Here is a 12677-nt window from a genome sequence, read left to right as displayed (position 1 = left end):
AGTTTAATATAATGATATTGTATTTAAATATTGTAAAAATTATGAAAAAATTATTTTATTTACCGGTACTATATTTATTTGACTAAATGATAATAGACATTGAGAAATTTTGTGCGATTGATATTTAAATTTTGGTAAATCAAAGTTATTTAATATATTGCATTAAAAAAGTATACCTAATATGTTAATTAAGTTTTTGTTATATTGGTATTTGATATGAAATTATTTGCTTGAAGTTATGCATAGAACTTATTAAAAGGAAACGATTATTATATAATTTTAATTTACTATAAATTTGATTTATATCGTTATAAATAAAAGTAAATATATATATGTTTATAATTTTATTCTCTGATATTATTAGTATTATATAAATATTAAATATATATAAGGCATTTAAATGTAGTTTTGTATTAAATAAATATAAAAATATATTAATTATGAAATATAAAAATGTATTAAACTAAGAATCAATATTTTTGTAAATGTATAAAATTGTCTAAAAGAATATATATTTGAGAGTAATGTTTGTAAAGTTTAAAATTTTGAAAAATGTTTGAAAACATATGTCTATCAATTGATAAATTCATTTGCTTTAATGGCTTATTAATAAATAATATATTATTAAAAGGTATTAATTTTTGTTTTGTTTAGTTTTTGATAAAATCATATGTAGTCTATTTTTAAGATTTTTAATGTATTATTGATATATAAAGTATGATTTGATTTCTACAAATTATCATTATTTTGTAAAACAAATTACAATAATTGTTTAAATATTTGAGAAGCAATTGTAAGATATTGAGTGAGTTTATGTAATTAATTGATTAATATTGAAATGTTTATTATATGATGAGTTATAACAATTGATATAATGGTATAGAAAAATGTTGAATTGAATTAATACATTAAGTGATTATAATAATATTAAATAAGTTGAATATATGTAATATTGTTTATAAATATGAGTTGAGTTTTGTTTTTTACTAAAATGTTTTTTGAAAGAAAGGATTGTAATATTTGATACATTTATTGAAGTTATTATTATTATTATTAATTGTAATTAATTGTCAGTTAATAATTGAAATGTTTTTGTTTAATATATAAAATATTAATTTTTGAATTAATTTCATGTCATTTTTCATAATATTTTTCTTTATTTAATTGCATTTAAAATACATAAACATATTATTAAATGTATAATATTTCATTTAATTGTTAATAAATAAAATTAATTAAAATGTGATTTTTAATTATAAATTTGTTTTATACTTTATTGATTTTCATAAATGTTATTTTTTTATTTACCGCATAAACCCGCATATAGCCCCCTGACAAATTTTTTAAATTAAAAAATGACGGTATGGGGCTATATCTCACAAATACCCCCTACTGGGGCTATATGTTTAGTCGTGGGGGTAAGGAGTGATTGGGGATAGGGTTATATGTAATATCGGTTATTGCAATCAGAAACCATTAAAGGCCAGTTAATAGCAATTTGTTAATTTTAAAATAGTTAAAATTAATTATATGATAATACAGTAATGATAAAAATAATAATTAACACAATCAGCTTCCGATCGGTGATTAAATTGAAAATTACCCATTATTTGGCATTAAATAGACCGGTCAATAGATTACAATTTTTAAGGGGTAATTACAGACATTCAAAAAACTTCAATTATTTTAATAGTGGGGGTATTTGATAATTCATTAAAATCAACATTTGGTAGGGGGTTATATCTCACTTATTGCCCCATATTTTCACATAGCCCCTGATGGCCAGGGGGCTATATGCGGGTCTATACGGTAAATTATAAAATGATTATCGTTTTAATTAATAAATAGTATTTTTATCTAATAATTTGGATTACTATAGAAAGTATTATCATTTAATATGAAGGACGCCATATACTGTATCTAATAAATAATTATTTTTAATATAATTTTTTTTTATTTTTCAAATAAAGTAAAAAAGTTATAAACTGTGTCTAATTAATGTTAAAATGTTATTTAAATCATATATCAATTTAACAAAATATAAATTGATTTCACTTATTAAGACATCTGATCTACAATTATATAGAAGATATCATTTTGGAAATTCAATAAATAAAACATTTAAAGAAAACTTAGTGTTAAAACATTGTAATCAAATCAATGCTAAGACATACCATAAATCCAATTCTTCAGATTTGGTCAATGATTTCACTGATATTGTTGTCATCGGAGGCGGTATTATAGGTTCTTCAGTTGCGTATTGGCTGAAACACACGTTTGGTAATCAAATAACTTGTAATGTCATAGAAAGAGATCCAACAGTAAGAGAGAATTGTCTAATAAAATAAAATTTTATTTTATTAATAAATACATTGTTTATGAAAGTATAAGTACTGCTCAACCACTTTATCTGCCGGTGGTATTCGTCAACAGTTTTCATTGTCAGAGAACATCCAATTATCACTATTTAGTTCTGAATTTTTGCAGAATATTCATAAATACCTTACGGTTCCCAATAAAGACTTACCAGATATCAACTTAAAACTTAACGGTTATCTATTATTGGCCACTGATTCCGGTGCCCAACAACTCATACAAAATCATAAACTGCAACGAGATTTGGGAGCAGATATAGAGCTGTTGTCTATAAAGCAATTAAAAAACAAATTTCCGTGGATTAGTACCGACGGCGTTGCTTTGGCCTCTTTCGGTAAACACAATGAGGGATGGTTTGATCCCTGGTCTCTACTTATGGCTTTTAAATATAAAGCTCAATCACTTGGTGTAAACTATTTGAATCTGGATGTAATCGGTGCTAATATTAGTAATAGCGATCAAATTGATAGTAATGGTAGTCGAGTGCAGACTTGTAATCAATTAATTGTCAGACAATCGGACGGAAATGTTAAACAATTGTCATTTGGTTCAGCAATTGTTTGTTGCGGTGCTTTCTCCGCACAAATTGCTAAATATTTAGGATTTGGATCACATAATAGTGGAATACGTGCCGTACAGTTACCTATTGAACCCAGGTATGTATATACATCAATATACAGTAAACTTATATTTTTCAATTGTCTAAAACATTCATATAAACAATATATCGTAAGTTTAATAATCAAATTATATTTTAGAAAGCGATTTGTTTATGTAATCAATTGCAAGACTGGTCCCAAACCTGACAGTCCTCTTCTATTTGACACATCTATGACTTATTTTAGACCCGAAGGAAATGGAGGAAACTATATATGTGGCCGATCACCACACGAGGTATAATATACAGTATATATATATATAGCTATCAGGGTTAAGCGCTAGGGGTGGGGGGGGTTTGGCCGAAAGGAAAAAATTGCAGTATAAAAATCTGACTCACAATCTCTTGTCAGTCCCTGATTTTTCGAGATTTTTATCAGTTGACCCCACAATATCCCTCCAGACCCAAAAAACTTGATTAAGTATATATATATATATATTTATCAGGGTTAAGTAAGGGGTAGGGGGTAAAGCCAAAACACCCCCATAAGATCGAGATTTTGCGATTTACCCCCCCCCAGACTTTTTGACCAAATTGGAAAAATTGTCGCTTAAAAACATGGAGAAATGACCCACCTAAAATTTCGGCGCACAAGTAGCCGAAATTTTTTTGAAGTTTATAAAAATTTTATTTTTAATTGATACTATTTTAGTAAATGTTATTGTTTTTAAAATTTATAAATCTAATTATTAATTTAAAAATAAGTAAAATATTTAAAATCACGTTAAAACTCATCTAAAAATAACATTATTTTAATTAAAATATTCAACTAAAAAATTAAAATGATCTATTTGTCAAAAAAGTAATCATATTACAATTTAAAAGGAAATTTAAGATAAATAAAGTTAGTAAAACAAATACTTTTAATATAAAGTTTTATTAATAATTTTTAATAATAATTTACATGGGAATATTCGGAAATTTAAGGAATTTTTAGGGAATTTTCTCTTGACACCTTCTTGATTTTGGATTTTTGAAAAAATTGCTGTTTAAAAATGCAATAAAAGTCTATAACCTATCCTAGACCCCCCCCCCCCCCCCCCCAAGATTTTTCGAGAATTTTGTAAATTTCACTCCAGCCTACCCCCCCCCCCCTAAAATTAAAAACTTTTCTTAACCCTGATATATATATATATATATATACTGTATATTATAAAAGTATTTCTTAAAAGAATGACGAACCAGATGTTGATAATCTTTGTGTCGATCATTCATTCTTTGAGTCTAATATTTGGACGTTTTTAGCTCAAAGAGTTAAAGCATTTGAATCACTAAAAGTAACAAACAGTTGGTCCGGATTTTATGAGTTCAATACATTAGATCAAAATGCTGTCATCGGAAGGGATCCCTACTATTCAAACATCTATTGGTGCGCCGGCTTTAGTGGACACGGCCTACAAATGGCACCCGCAGTTGGCAGAGCTATAACAGAGTTAATTGAAAATAATAAATATAAAACAATTGATTTAACAAAATTTGGGTGGACTAGAATTATTAATAATACACCCATTAAAGAGACAAATATTTGCTAATTTAACATATATTTCATACCCTATAATATTATACTGTAATAAATAAAATATATTAGCCGTACGTAAGCGCATATAAATTAGGTCCAGGAATTAAATGTAAAAACTATGTTAAAATGTGAATTTCTACCCCCATTTCAAATCATTGGTTAATGAGTTGTCAAATTAGTCCCAATATTGAAGTTTTTTGAATGTCTATAAAGTAATGATAGATACGGTAATATAAATACAATATTTCAACACATTTTATTTACAATTTGTAAGATTTTATATTATTTTTTGAAATAAAATAAAATTATTAAATGTTAAAAAAAATTTTAAGAGCGACTAAATTTTAAAATTGAAATTGTTATTGAAATTGTTATTGAAATTGTTATTGAAATTGTTGAAATTATTGTTATTTAAATCCAAAAACATTGCCGTAAGATATAAATTGAGGCAAAATTTTATTCAATATTAAATTTAGGTATTTGTTTGCATTTATACTCACTCTATAATTTGATTAAAATTTATGTATTGTTTTTAATTATAAAATAATTTCTGTTACAAATATTGGGCCATTTCTTTAACCGTCGAAACTTATGGGACAATCCAGAAGTGTTTAAACCCGAAATGTTTCTCAAAGACAAACCATAAAACGGGATCCCGTCGTTTGCTTTTAAAAAATATTTATATAAATATAATGTTATTATTAATATTATATGAAGTAAATACCAAACATTTATTTATAAATATTTCTAATATTTTTTATCACAGTTTATATCATTCTATATTAAAAATAAATTATGTTAAATCAAATAATTATATGTTTTTAAAAATGTAAAGTCTAAATACAAATTTTTTAAATTTATTAGTATACAATTATTTTGTTATAGTAATAATTAAATTTATAAAAAATAAAATGATATAATAAAAACAAATAAACAAATACCTGTATGTATGTAAATAAATGTATCAAAATAATAAATTCAATTTCAAAACTTTTAAATATAATTTTTTAATTTAAGTTATATTAATAGTAAAAATTTTATTATAATATTTTTAAAATTATTCTAAATTATGAGTAATATTTCCTATACTAATGAATAATCATTTTTGAAATATATATTTTATTTTTATTTCAAGAATAATTCTAAATTAAATAATATTGTAATAATTTTTTTTTTATTTAAGGTTCAGTATCGGACTCATCACTCGATTCTCTATTACTTTCCATCCGATTATTGTCAATATCTTCAATATCTCCATCAATTGAATGAATACATTTGTCGTCGAGACAGCCCTCAGGACAGGCATCCCTTGCACTGACATTATCGCTAACATAGCGACAAGTAAACAATATATTTGATGGACAGTCGTCGCCGATTAGTTTACTACCACAATGTGGACCCCTACCTATTTGTTGAGGACATTGACATTTAAATTGACGCATACATTGATTACCTATTAAGTTAAGGTAAAATTTATTCAATATTTTTAAATTATTTTAACTTAAATATCATACGTCTTCTGACTCGAGATGAGCGGCGAAATGTGTTTTGATTGCATTGCAATTGATGGACACATTTGGCCAAAAGTATTGCCGTTTTGTTTCGATTACTTCGTCCGCAATAATAAATATTTGTTTCGCAATCGTTATTACCGTTTCTGCGATTCAATTCAGACCCACAATACTCGCCATTAAGTCTTGTATTACATAAGCACTCCTCAGACGTGTTAGTGAACAATGTTATCAATATTTCAATTAATAAATTAAAAACTATTAATCTTATACTCATTTTATATTAAAATTTTTATGATAAGTATTTGTAAAATAAAACTGATATAAATTATTTAATATTTATTTTTATATATAATAATGTATTTATGAATGTTTTTAAACAATTCACACTTTTAACACTAAAGTATTTGTAATAATGGCATTCAATTAAGTATTTATTTGAAAAATATTTTTTTTTAATTACAAAACTCATTTAGTCCAAAATCATTTATCCAAAACATTAGCTACAAAATCACTTTTTAAAATTAATTCAATAAACTGATTAATTATATTTTATATTGAATTTTAAACTGAAATCATTAATTATTTTCTATTAGTATTTACTATTATTTAAATACAAACTCAAATTAAATGAATTATAAATTATGATGTTTTAGAAAATAATAGATTACCGGTAATTGTTAAATCAATGTCATTTAAACAATTATTTGATAATTTGTTTATAAATAAAATAAAAATATTCAAACAATAACATGTAATTATGTATTAGTAAAGTATTTATTATTAAAAATACATTATTATTTAAATTTATTAACATATTTATCAGAATATAAATTGATTGTCTCAATAAATTATATGATAATTAAATTGTAATCAAAACTTTATACTAAGAGTCAATTTAAGATATGAAGATTTCATTTTTTACTTACACTAAACTAAGTTACATAAGTAAAAGATAAAAAATTACTATAATATACAGTTTAATGTATTGTATTTCACATAACAAACAATGTTATTATAATTATAATTATTTTTTATTATGAAATACATATAAAAATTGGTATAATTTAAAAAAGTGTATATTTTGGTCAAATAAATAATGTATCGATAAATTAAAGTTTATCATAATTTGACTTATGGTAACTCCTTTTCTCAAAATACTTAACAATTACTAAACAAATAACAAGAAAAACAATGACAAACCAATTGACCACTGGATCTCCAAAATCAAATCGAGAGCAACAATCAAATCTCCAAATGTCTTGTTCTTCAATTGTGTCCATAATATCTTAATTTACAACTTATAGACACTGAAGTACACGACGAGCCCTATCGACAATGATTTCATCTACAGTTGTGTCACTACTGACCACCTTTTCCTTATCGACTGTTTCTTCAGTGACACTCTCTTTGTCGACGATAGCCTTAGCCTCTTCTTCAAGCCGTTTCTTAGCTAATGAATGACTATTAGCTGAAAATATATACTCTAAAAACAAATCAAAGTCTTTGTCACTTAATTTTTGGTTATACTTCCAATTCTTTAAGAGCCAAATCTGTAAATTTTTCTTAAACTTCCAAAAGTCTGGTCTATACTTCCAATCTTTCAAATATTGGACAGAAGTAAGACATTTACCAGTTTTGCTATTGTCTTCGGAACTGTTGTTTTGATCGACACAACTATCACTTGTTGGCTGTTGTTTCGCCAACTTCTTTGCCTTTTTCCTCAATTTGATGGCCTCTTTAGTTGCTTCATCTTTGATTTTCTTGCATTTCTTGAATATATCTTCAGCACTATTGATGTCTGTTTGAGTGATATTATCGTGAGTTTGTGTCTCATCTAACTTGTGTTCATCATTGGTCTGTTCGTTGTCTTTAACATCCAAATGGTTATCTTTCTTGTATTTGTGATATTTATTCAATACTTTGTCTTCGATGGTCTCTATGATCGTATCGGATGTCTTGTGCTTTCGTTTACCCATTGATTTCAATATTGCGATCAAACAGTTGTTGTCATTCAATGTTTACGCCAAACAACACGTGCTTTCAATGCATACACTGTTTGAATGAAATGCCATTTAAAGCGCCTCTCATTAGAAACTGATGTCAAATAAACTGTAAATAAATTTTAAATATATTTATTAAAACCATTACTAAACTTAAATTATTATCAGTTTATTAAAGTTTAAAAGATTTTTACAATTTATTAGTAATTATTGTAAACTAAATACAAGTCAATCAAAAGGTAACCAAATATACGAAAAGTATTTTTATTAATTGTTTTAATTGAAATGATTTGATAATTAAATGAAATACTCAATAGTGTTGAACTGGGATGTGATGGGAATCAGAGGACTCAAGAGTTTCATTGAGAATAACAAAGATTTGTTATCAGGATATGAATTACACGACACATGGCTTGTCATCGATGGCAGTAATCTCTTCAATGCTTTGTATACCAGTTGTAGTGTTGATTCAAAAGACTACATCTATGGCGGAGATTACGGCCGTTTCGCGGACTGTTGTCACCAATTCTTTAAGTCATTACAACGCTGTCGGATCCAAGCAGTTGTTGTTTTTGACGGCGGTATTGATCCCTCACAGCAAAAGATGAAGACAGTTGTAAAACGATTCAAATGTCGTTTAGACACCGCTAAGTGTATTTCAAAGGGCAATCTTATCGGTGACCGAATATTACCAATACTTTGTCGTCAAGTCATGCATACAGTGATGACTGATTTAGACGTCCATCTCATTCAAGCCTTATATGAAGCCGACTCTTTGATCGCTTGTATTGCAAACCAATTGAAATGTCCGGTCCTATCAAATGACAGCGACTTCTTTGTATTTGATCTAAAGTTTGGTGTTATTTCAGTCGATTGTCTGCTTAGTTCTTATAAATTGGAGAGAATTGGTTATAATATAATCGATAATACAAAGACTTATAACTACTTGGATTGTGATATCTATTTAATTGATAATTTGATTGATTACTTTCCAGGACTTAAACGAGAATGTCTTCCATTATTTAGTACACTTATGGGCAACGATTGGGTCGATTGTAATGTCTTCGACAACATATTCAGTATTATACCTAATGTGGAGACATTGTCTCGAAATAAGAGAAAATCATTACACGTCGGAAAACGTCATCAAAGAATGGTTAAACTCTTGAGTTGGTTAAGAGAGAAAACAGTTGACGATTCCGTCACTTTTCTTATTAATTTCTTAAAAAAAAGTTCAAGAAATAAAGCTATGGATTTGCTTCAGATATCACTTGAAAACTATGCAAACGGTGTTATAACTAATGATTTGAAAAACATTGATTTTTCAGACATGTCATCATTTTTACCCAAAGATGATCTAACACTTCCTCTATGGTTTAGCAATGAGTTTCATAAATCACAATTGGATTCAATGTTTATGACAGTAATTAAACTCAAATGTGATATCCGTACGCCTTGTGTTGAAGACTTTGCACTTCAGGCGTCTTATAAATGTGTTGACGAATTAAGACAATATTTGTATTCATTGTTAAGATTAGATGACAACGACAATCAATCCATAAATGTTTACGAAAGAATCGGTTCTCAAATGTCTATCATTAAAACGGAACCAAAATTAAAGACTCGAAAATTAAATGATTTGCCAAAACTGACTGATTTGAGAAGTTTATCATTTGATGAAAGAAGAGAATTGTTTTTAGATATTATATCAATTGATACCAAATCATTGAAAGTTTTTAAAGAGTTATTTGTATGTCATTTGAATGCCGGCGATAACATGACTAGTAATGACATCAATGGAGCCGTATTTATGTTAACTGTCATTAAGTACTGGATTAGCAAAAGTTATCATCAAATATGGATTGAATTTATTTACTCATTGTTAACAGCTATTATATTTTGTGGACACATTGGTTCATATAATAAGATTAGATTTATCACTTTAGATAAAACCCAATTATTTGGTGGTATACGACAATTCAATAGCAAACCACACCATAACGGGGCCAAACTATTTCAGCCACGAATTGTACACTTTTTCAATGAATTCCAGTTATGTCTAAAAGATATCAAATCTATTAATAATTTATTCGGTAAACCTATTGAAATAGGAAAACCATATTTTTGTTTAAACGGTCCATTCATTTATAATCTGACCGTTGAATTGTCGTCACGTAAAGACCCAGTGCTTTACTTAATGCAATTATTTGGTCGCCAATCATTGGTTACCACTTTATTTACTAAATTGTTGAGTACTATATGTGATGATGTTATGGATAACAAATTTATTCGATGTCTTGATGTCACCAATAGGAAGACACATCTTCAAAGTCAAAAACTCAAGACTAGGAATTCAAAAAAGAAAGTCAACAAAGGTTTAAATAATAGATTTTCTGCTTTAAATATTCAACAAAATTAAACCCTTTTTTCTCATTTATGATATTTTCTCGTTATTTTTTTTGTATAATATATTTAAAAATATTTCTATTATAAATTATAATACAGTATATTTTTATACCAGTACTAATATAATGACTACTGTATACATAAATGTATGTATAATATGAGATGGTATTTATTAATAAACAGTATTATTATTTACTGTTATCCTGCAATTACAGGTCCCGTACCGTAATATTTCTTGTTATCACTAGTACTGTACTGTAGTTTAAACATTAAATTAAAAAACAAATGATCTTTTGATAGATAACATGCAAAACACAAACAATTATTTATATTAATAGTAATAAAAATGTGTAGAAAAGCGACTCATTCTGTAGTGATTTGTTTTGTTTCAATTGAAAAAGCAATAATCAAATCAATCGATTAATTGTTGCAATTCATTGATTTGTTGAACAATTTCTTCTTCTCTCGATATCTTATCCAACTGTTCCCTCTCTAATGAGTCCTTTTGTTTACTTTTTAAAGCCTCGATTTCTTTTAATTTTTTCTTTAAATTACGTAACCGTTTGGCGGGATCGGTGGTCAATGGTTGTCCAAACTCATTGCGTACAACATTGTGGCTATTGTTATGGTTTGGTCCACTCTTCTCATTATTTCTGTCATCAATTGATACAGAATTCATTGTTTTGGTTAATTCTTGAGCTTCTGATTCAAGTTTGGCCTTAGATTTCTTCTTTTTACTGTTAGAAACTGTAGTCCACTCTCCATCAACAGTCAATCCTGTGGCCAACTTATGTGTCACCGGAGGGCTTACCAACAATCCTTCGGCTCGAACTTTGTTATCCTATAAGTCAACACATGTTATGAAAAAGCAATACAAATGAAGACTTAAATGTATTACCCGATTAGTAATCACGTGTTTTGTAAGTCCAGGAATTGGTTCCCTTTCTCTTTCTTGTTGCCATTGCTTGCCTTTTGACATATAAAGTGGTACTTCTTCTTGAGGCACATATCCATCTTTAACCCTCCTTTGCTTTCTCCACGTGCCGTCTGGTCTTTGAGAAGACGCTATATATTTGCCGCTGTCGTCAGTGATATATTGAGCCATTGATAAACACAAGACCCAAGAAGTTAATCAAAAAACGATGGCAGACACAGACCAAACACTTCTTACACCCGATAAACCTGCCGGTGATCGACAAGTAGTTGTCTGTAACCAATTTGGTGATCAATTTATGAAACGATACACAATGTGTGCTATAATCAGTGATTTCAAGATAAATGCATCAAAAATGATGGCAATTGTGGACCAAATGGTAATCAAAGAGTAAGAGACAGTCAGTTGTCGTTCAAAAACTGCTTTTTCACTGTTTATTACAAATCTATTGATTCATTCATTTCATTGCTTTATTAATATAATATACTGTAATATATAATAATAATAATAATAATACTTATACTATAAAAGCGTGTTTACAGTCAATGCATTGATTCAAAGCAATTGATTTTGAATTGTGTTAACTGTTGTGTCTCTTAACACTTGTTTGACAGTGTAATCAATGTAATCAATCGAATCAATGTTTGTCTACAGTTAACATATTTTTATGAATTACTTTTTGTGTAACCAATAGTTACCAATAGTTGTATTCAATCAAATTGAGCGCAAAATGTAAAGTAAAATATTGTTGAAAAAACTTTAGTTAAAAGTGGGTATACTTTCAAACAATTCAAACAACCCCTCTCTACCCCATAATACCCCTCTCAACACATTTTAGTACATTTTTAAATATAATTTAAACCATTATTTAATAATTATTTATTTATAGTAATTATATTTTTTCATATACTCTATCAATAATCAGACCATTGATTAACAAATAGACAATTAATACATAATTAAATAATTGATAAAATCAATGATTAGATTATATATAATGATTACATTTAAATAAAACTATTTTTAATATTTGATGTTTGTTTGTTACAATACATAACATTTGTATTACAAAAATCGGACAAAATTTATGAGATTACGATCCGATGAGACACCAAATGGACAGTTGTTTCAACAGATTGTCGACTGAAACGTATGAAAGCAATAAAAACAATCAAAAGAGTATCGATTCGGACATAAAGTGTCAAACATTACAAACAGACCATCGATTATGTCATTAAAATAACTGTTAGTTTACAACGATTCTCACATT

The 12677-nt window shown here is 27.2% G+C and overlaps 4 protein-coding genes across 4 annotated transcripts; 2 read left to right on the top strand and 2 right to left on the bottom strand.

Annotated features, from left to right (window-relative positions):
- The first annotated feature begins 1355 nt into the window (after nt 1–1355).
- On the top strand, nt 1356–4776 carry LOC128963525 (FAD-dependent oxidoreductase domain-containing protein 1-like). The gene is made up of 5 exons (XM_054310040.1): nt 1356–1418; nt 2064–2321; nt 2386–3032; nt 3135–3270; nt 4207–4776. The coding sequence occupies exons 1-5, from the start codon at nt 1356–1358 to the stop codon at nt 4564–4566; spliced, it is 1464 nt and encodes a 487-aa protein (XP_054166015.1). The 3' UTR covers nt 4567–4776.
- Nucleotides 4777–7130: 2354 nt separating this feature from the next.
- LOC128963073 (uncharacterized protein C7orf50 homolog) lies at nt 7131–8198 on the bottom strand. The gene has a single exon (XM_054309538.1). The coding sequence runs from the start codon at nt 8041–8043 to the stop codon at nt 7366–7368; it is 678 nt and encodes a 225-aa protein (XP_054165513.1). The 5' UTR covers nt 8044–8198; the 3' UTR covers nt 7131–7365.
- Nucleotides 8199–8204: 6 nt separating this feature from the next.
- LOC128963072 (protein asteroid homolog 1-like) lies at nt 8205–10491 on the top strand. The gene is made up of 2 exons (XM_054309537.1): nt 8205–8306; nt 8385–10491. The coding sequence occupies exon 2, from the start codon at nt 8402–8404 to the stop codon at nt 10484–10486; it is 2085 nt and encodes a 694-aa protein (XP_054165512.1). The 5' UTR covers nt 8205–8306; nt 8385–8401; the 3' UTR covers nt 10487–10491.
- A 114-nt stretch (nt 10492–10605) lies between these two features.
- LOC128963048 (partner of Y14 and mago-like) lies at nt 10606–11879 on the bottom strand. The gene is made up of 2 exons (XM_054309502.1): nt 11372–11879; nt 10606–11314 (listed from the first exon to the last, which is right to left on the bottom strand). Exons 1-2 carry the CDS (start codon nt 11576–11578, stop codon nt 10886–10888), a joined length of 636 nt encoding a protein of 211 aa, XP_054165477.1. The 5' UTR covers nt 11579–11879; the 3' UTR covers nt 10606–10885.
- Nucleotides 11880–12677: the final 798 nt, after the last annotated feature.

This window comes from Oppia nitens, unplaced genomic scaffold, assembly GCF_028296485.1.
Source record: "Oppia nitens isolate AA-2021 unplaced genomic scaffold, nextdenovo-longstitch-racon4-pilon3 scaffold7_pilon_pilon_pilon, whole genome shotgun sequence".
Taxonomy (NCBI): Eukaryota; Metazoa; Arthropoda; class Arachnida; order Sarcoptiformes; family Oppiidae; genus Oppia; species Oppia nitens.
The sequence above is the reverse complement of the archived record's forward strand: the minus strand, read 5'-3'. Positions and strand labels throughout refer to the sequence as shown.

Coding starts and splice junctions, on each gene's coding strand:
- LOC128963525 (XM_054310040.1), top strand. CDS start 1,356: ATGACGGTATGGGGCTATATCTCACAAATACCCCCTACTGGGGCTATA. Junction 1,419..2,063: donor CTATATGTTTAGTCGTGGGG/GTAAGGAGTGAT, acceptor TCACTTATTAAG/ACATCTGATCTACAATTATA. Junction 3,271..4,206: donor GTGGCCGATCACCACACGAG/GTATAATATACA, acceptor ATTTCTTAAAAG/AATGACGAACCAGATGTTGA.
- LOC128963073 (XM_054309538.1), bottom strand. CDS start 8,043: ATGGGTAAACGAAAGCACAAGACATCCGATACGATCATAGAGACCATC.
- LOC128963072 (XM_054309537.1), top strand. CDS start 8,402: ATGGGAATCAGAGGACTCAAGAGTTTCATTGAGAATAACAAAGATTTG.
- LOC128963048 (XM_054309502.1), bottom strand. CDS start 11,578: ATGGCTCAATATATCACTGACGACAGCGGCAAATATATAGCGTCTTCT. Junction 11,315..11,371: donor AACACGTGATTACTAATCGG/GTAATACATTTA, acceptor GTTGACTTATAG/GATAACAAAGTTCGAGCCGA.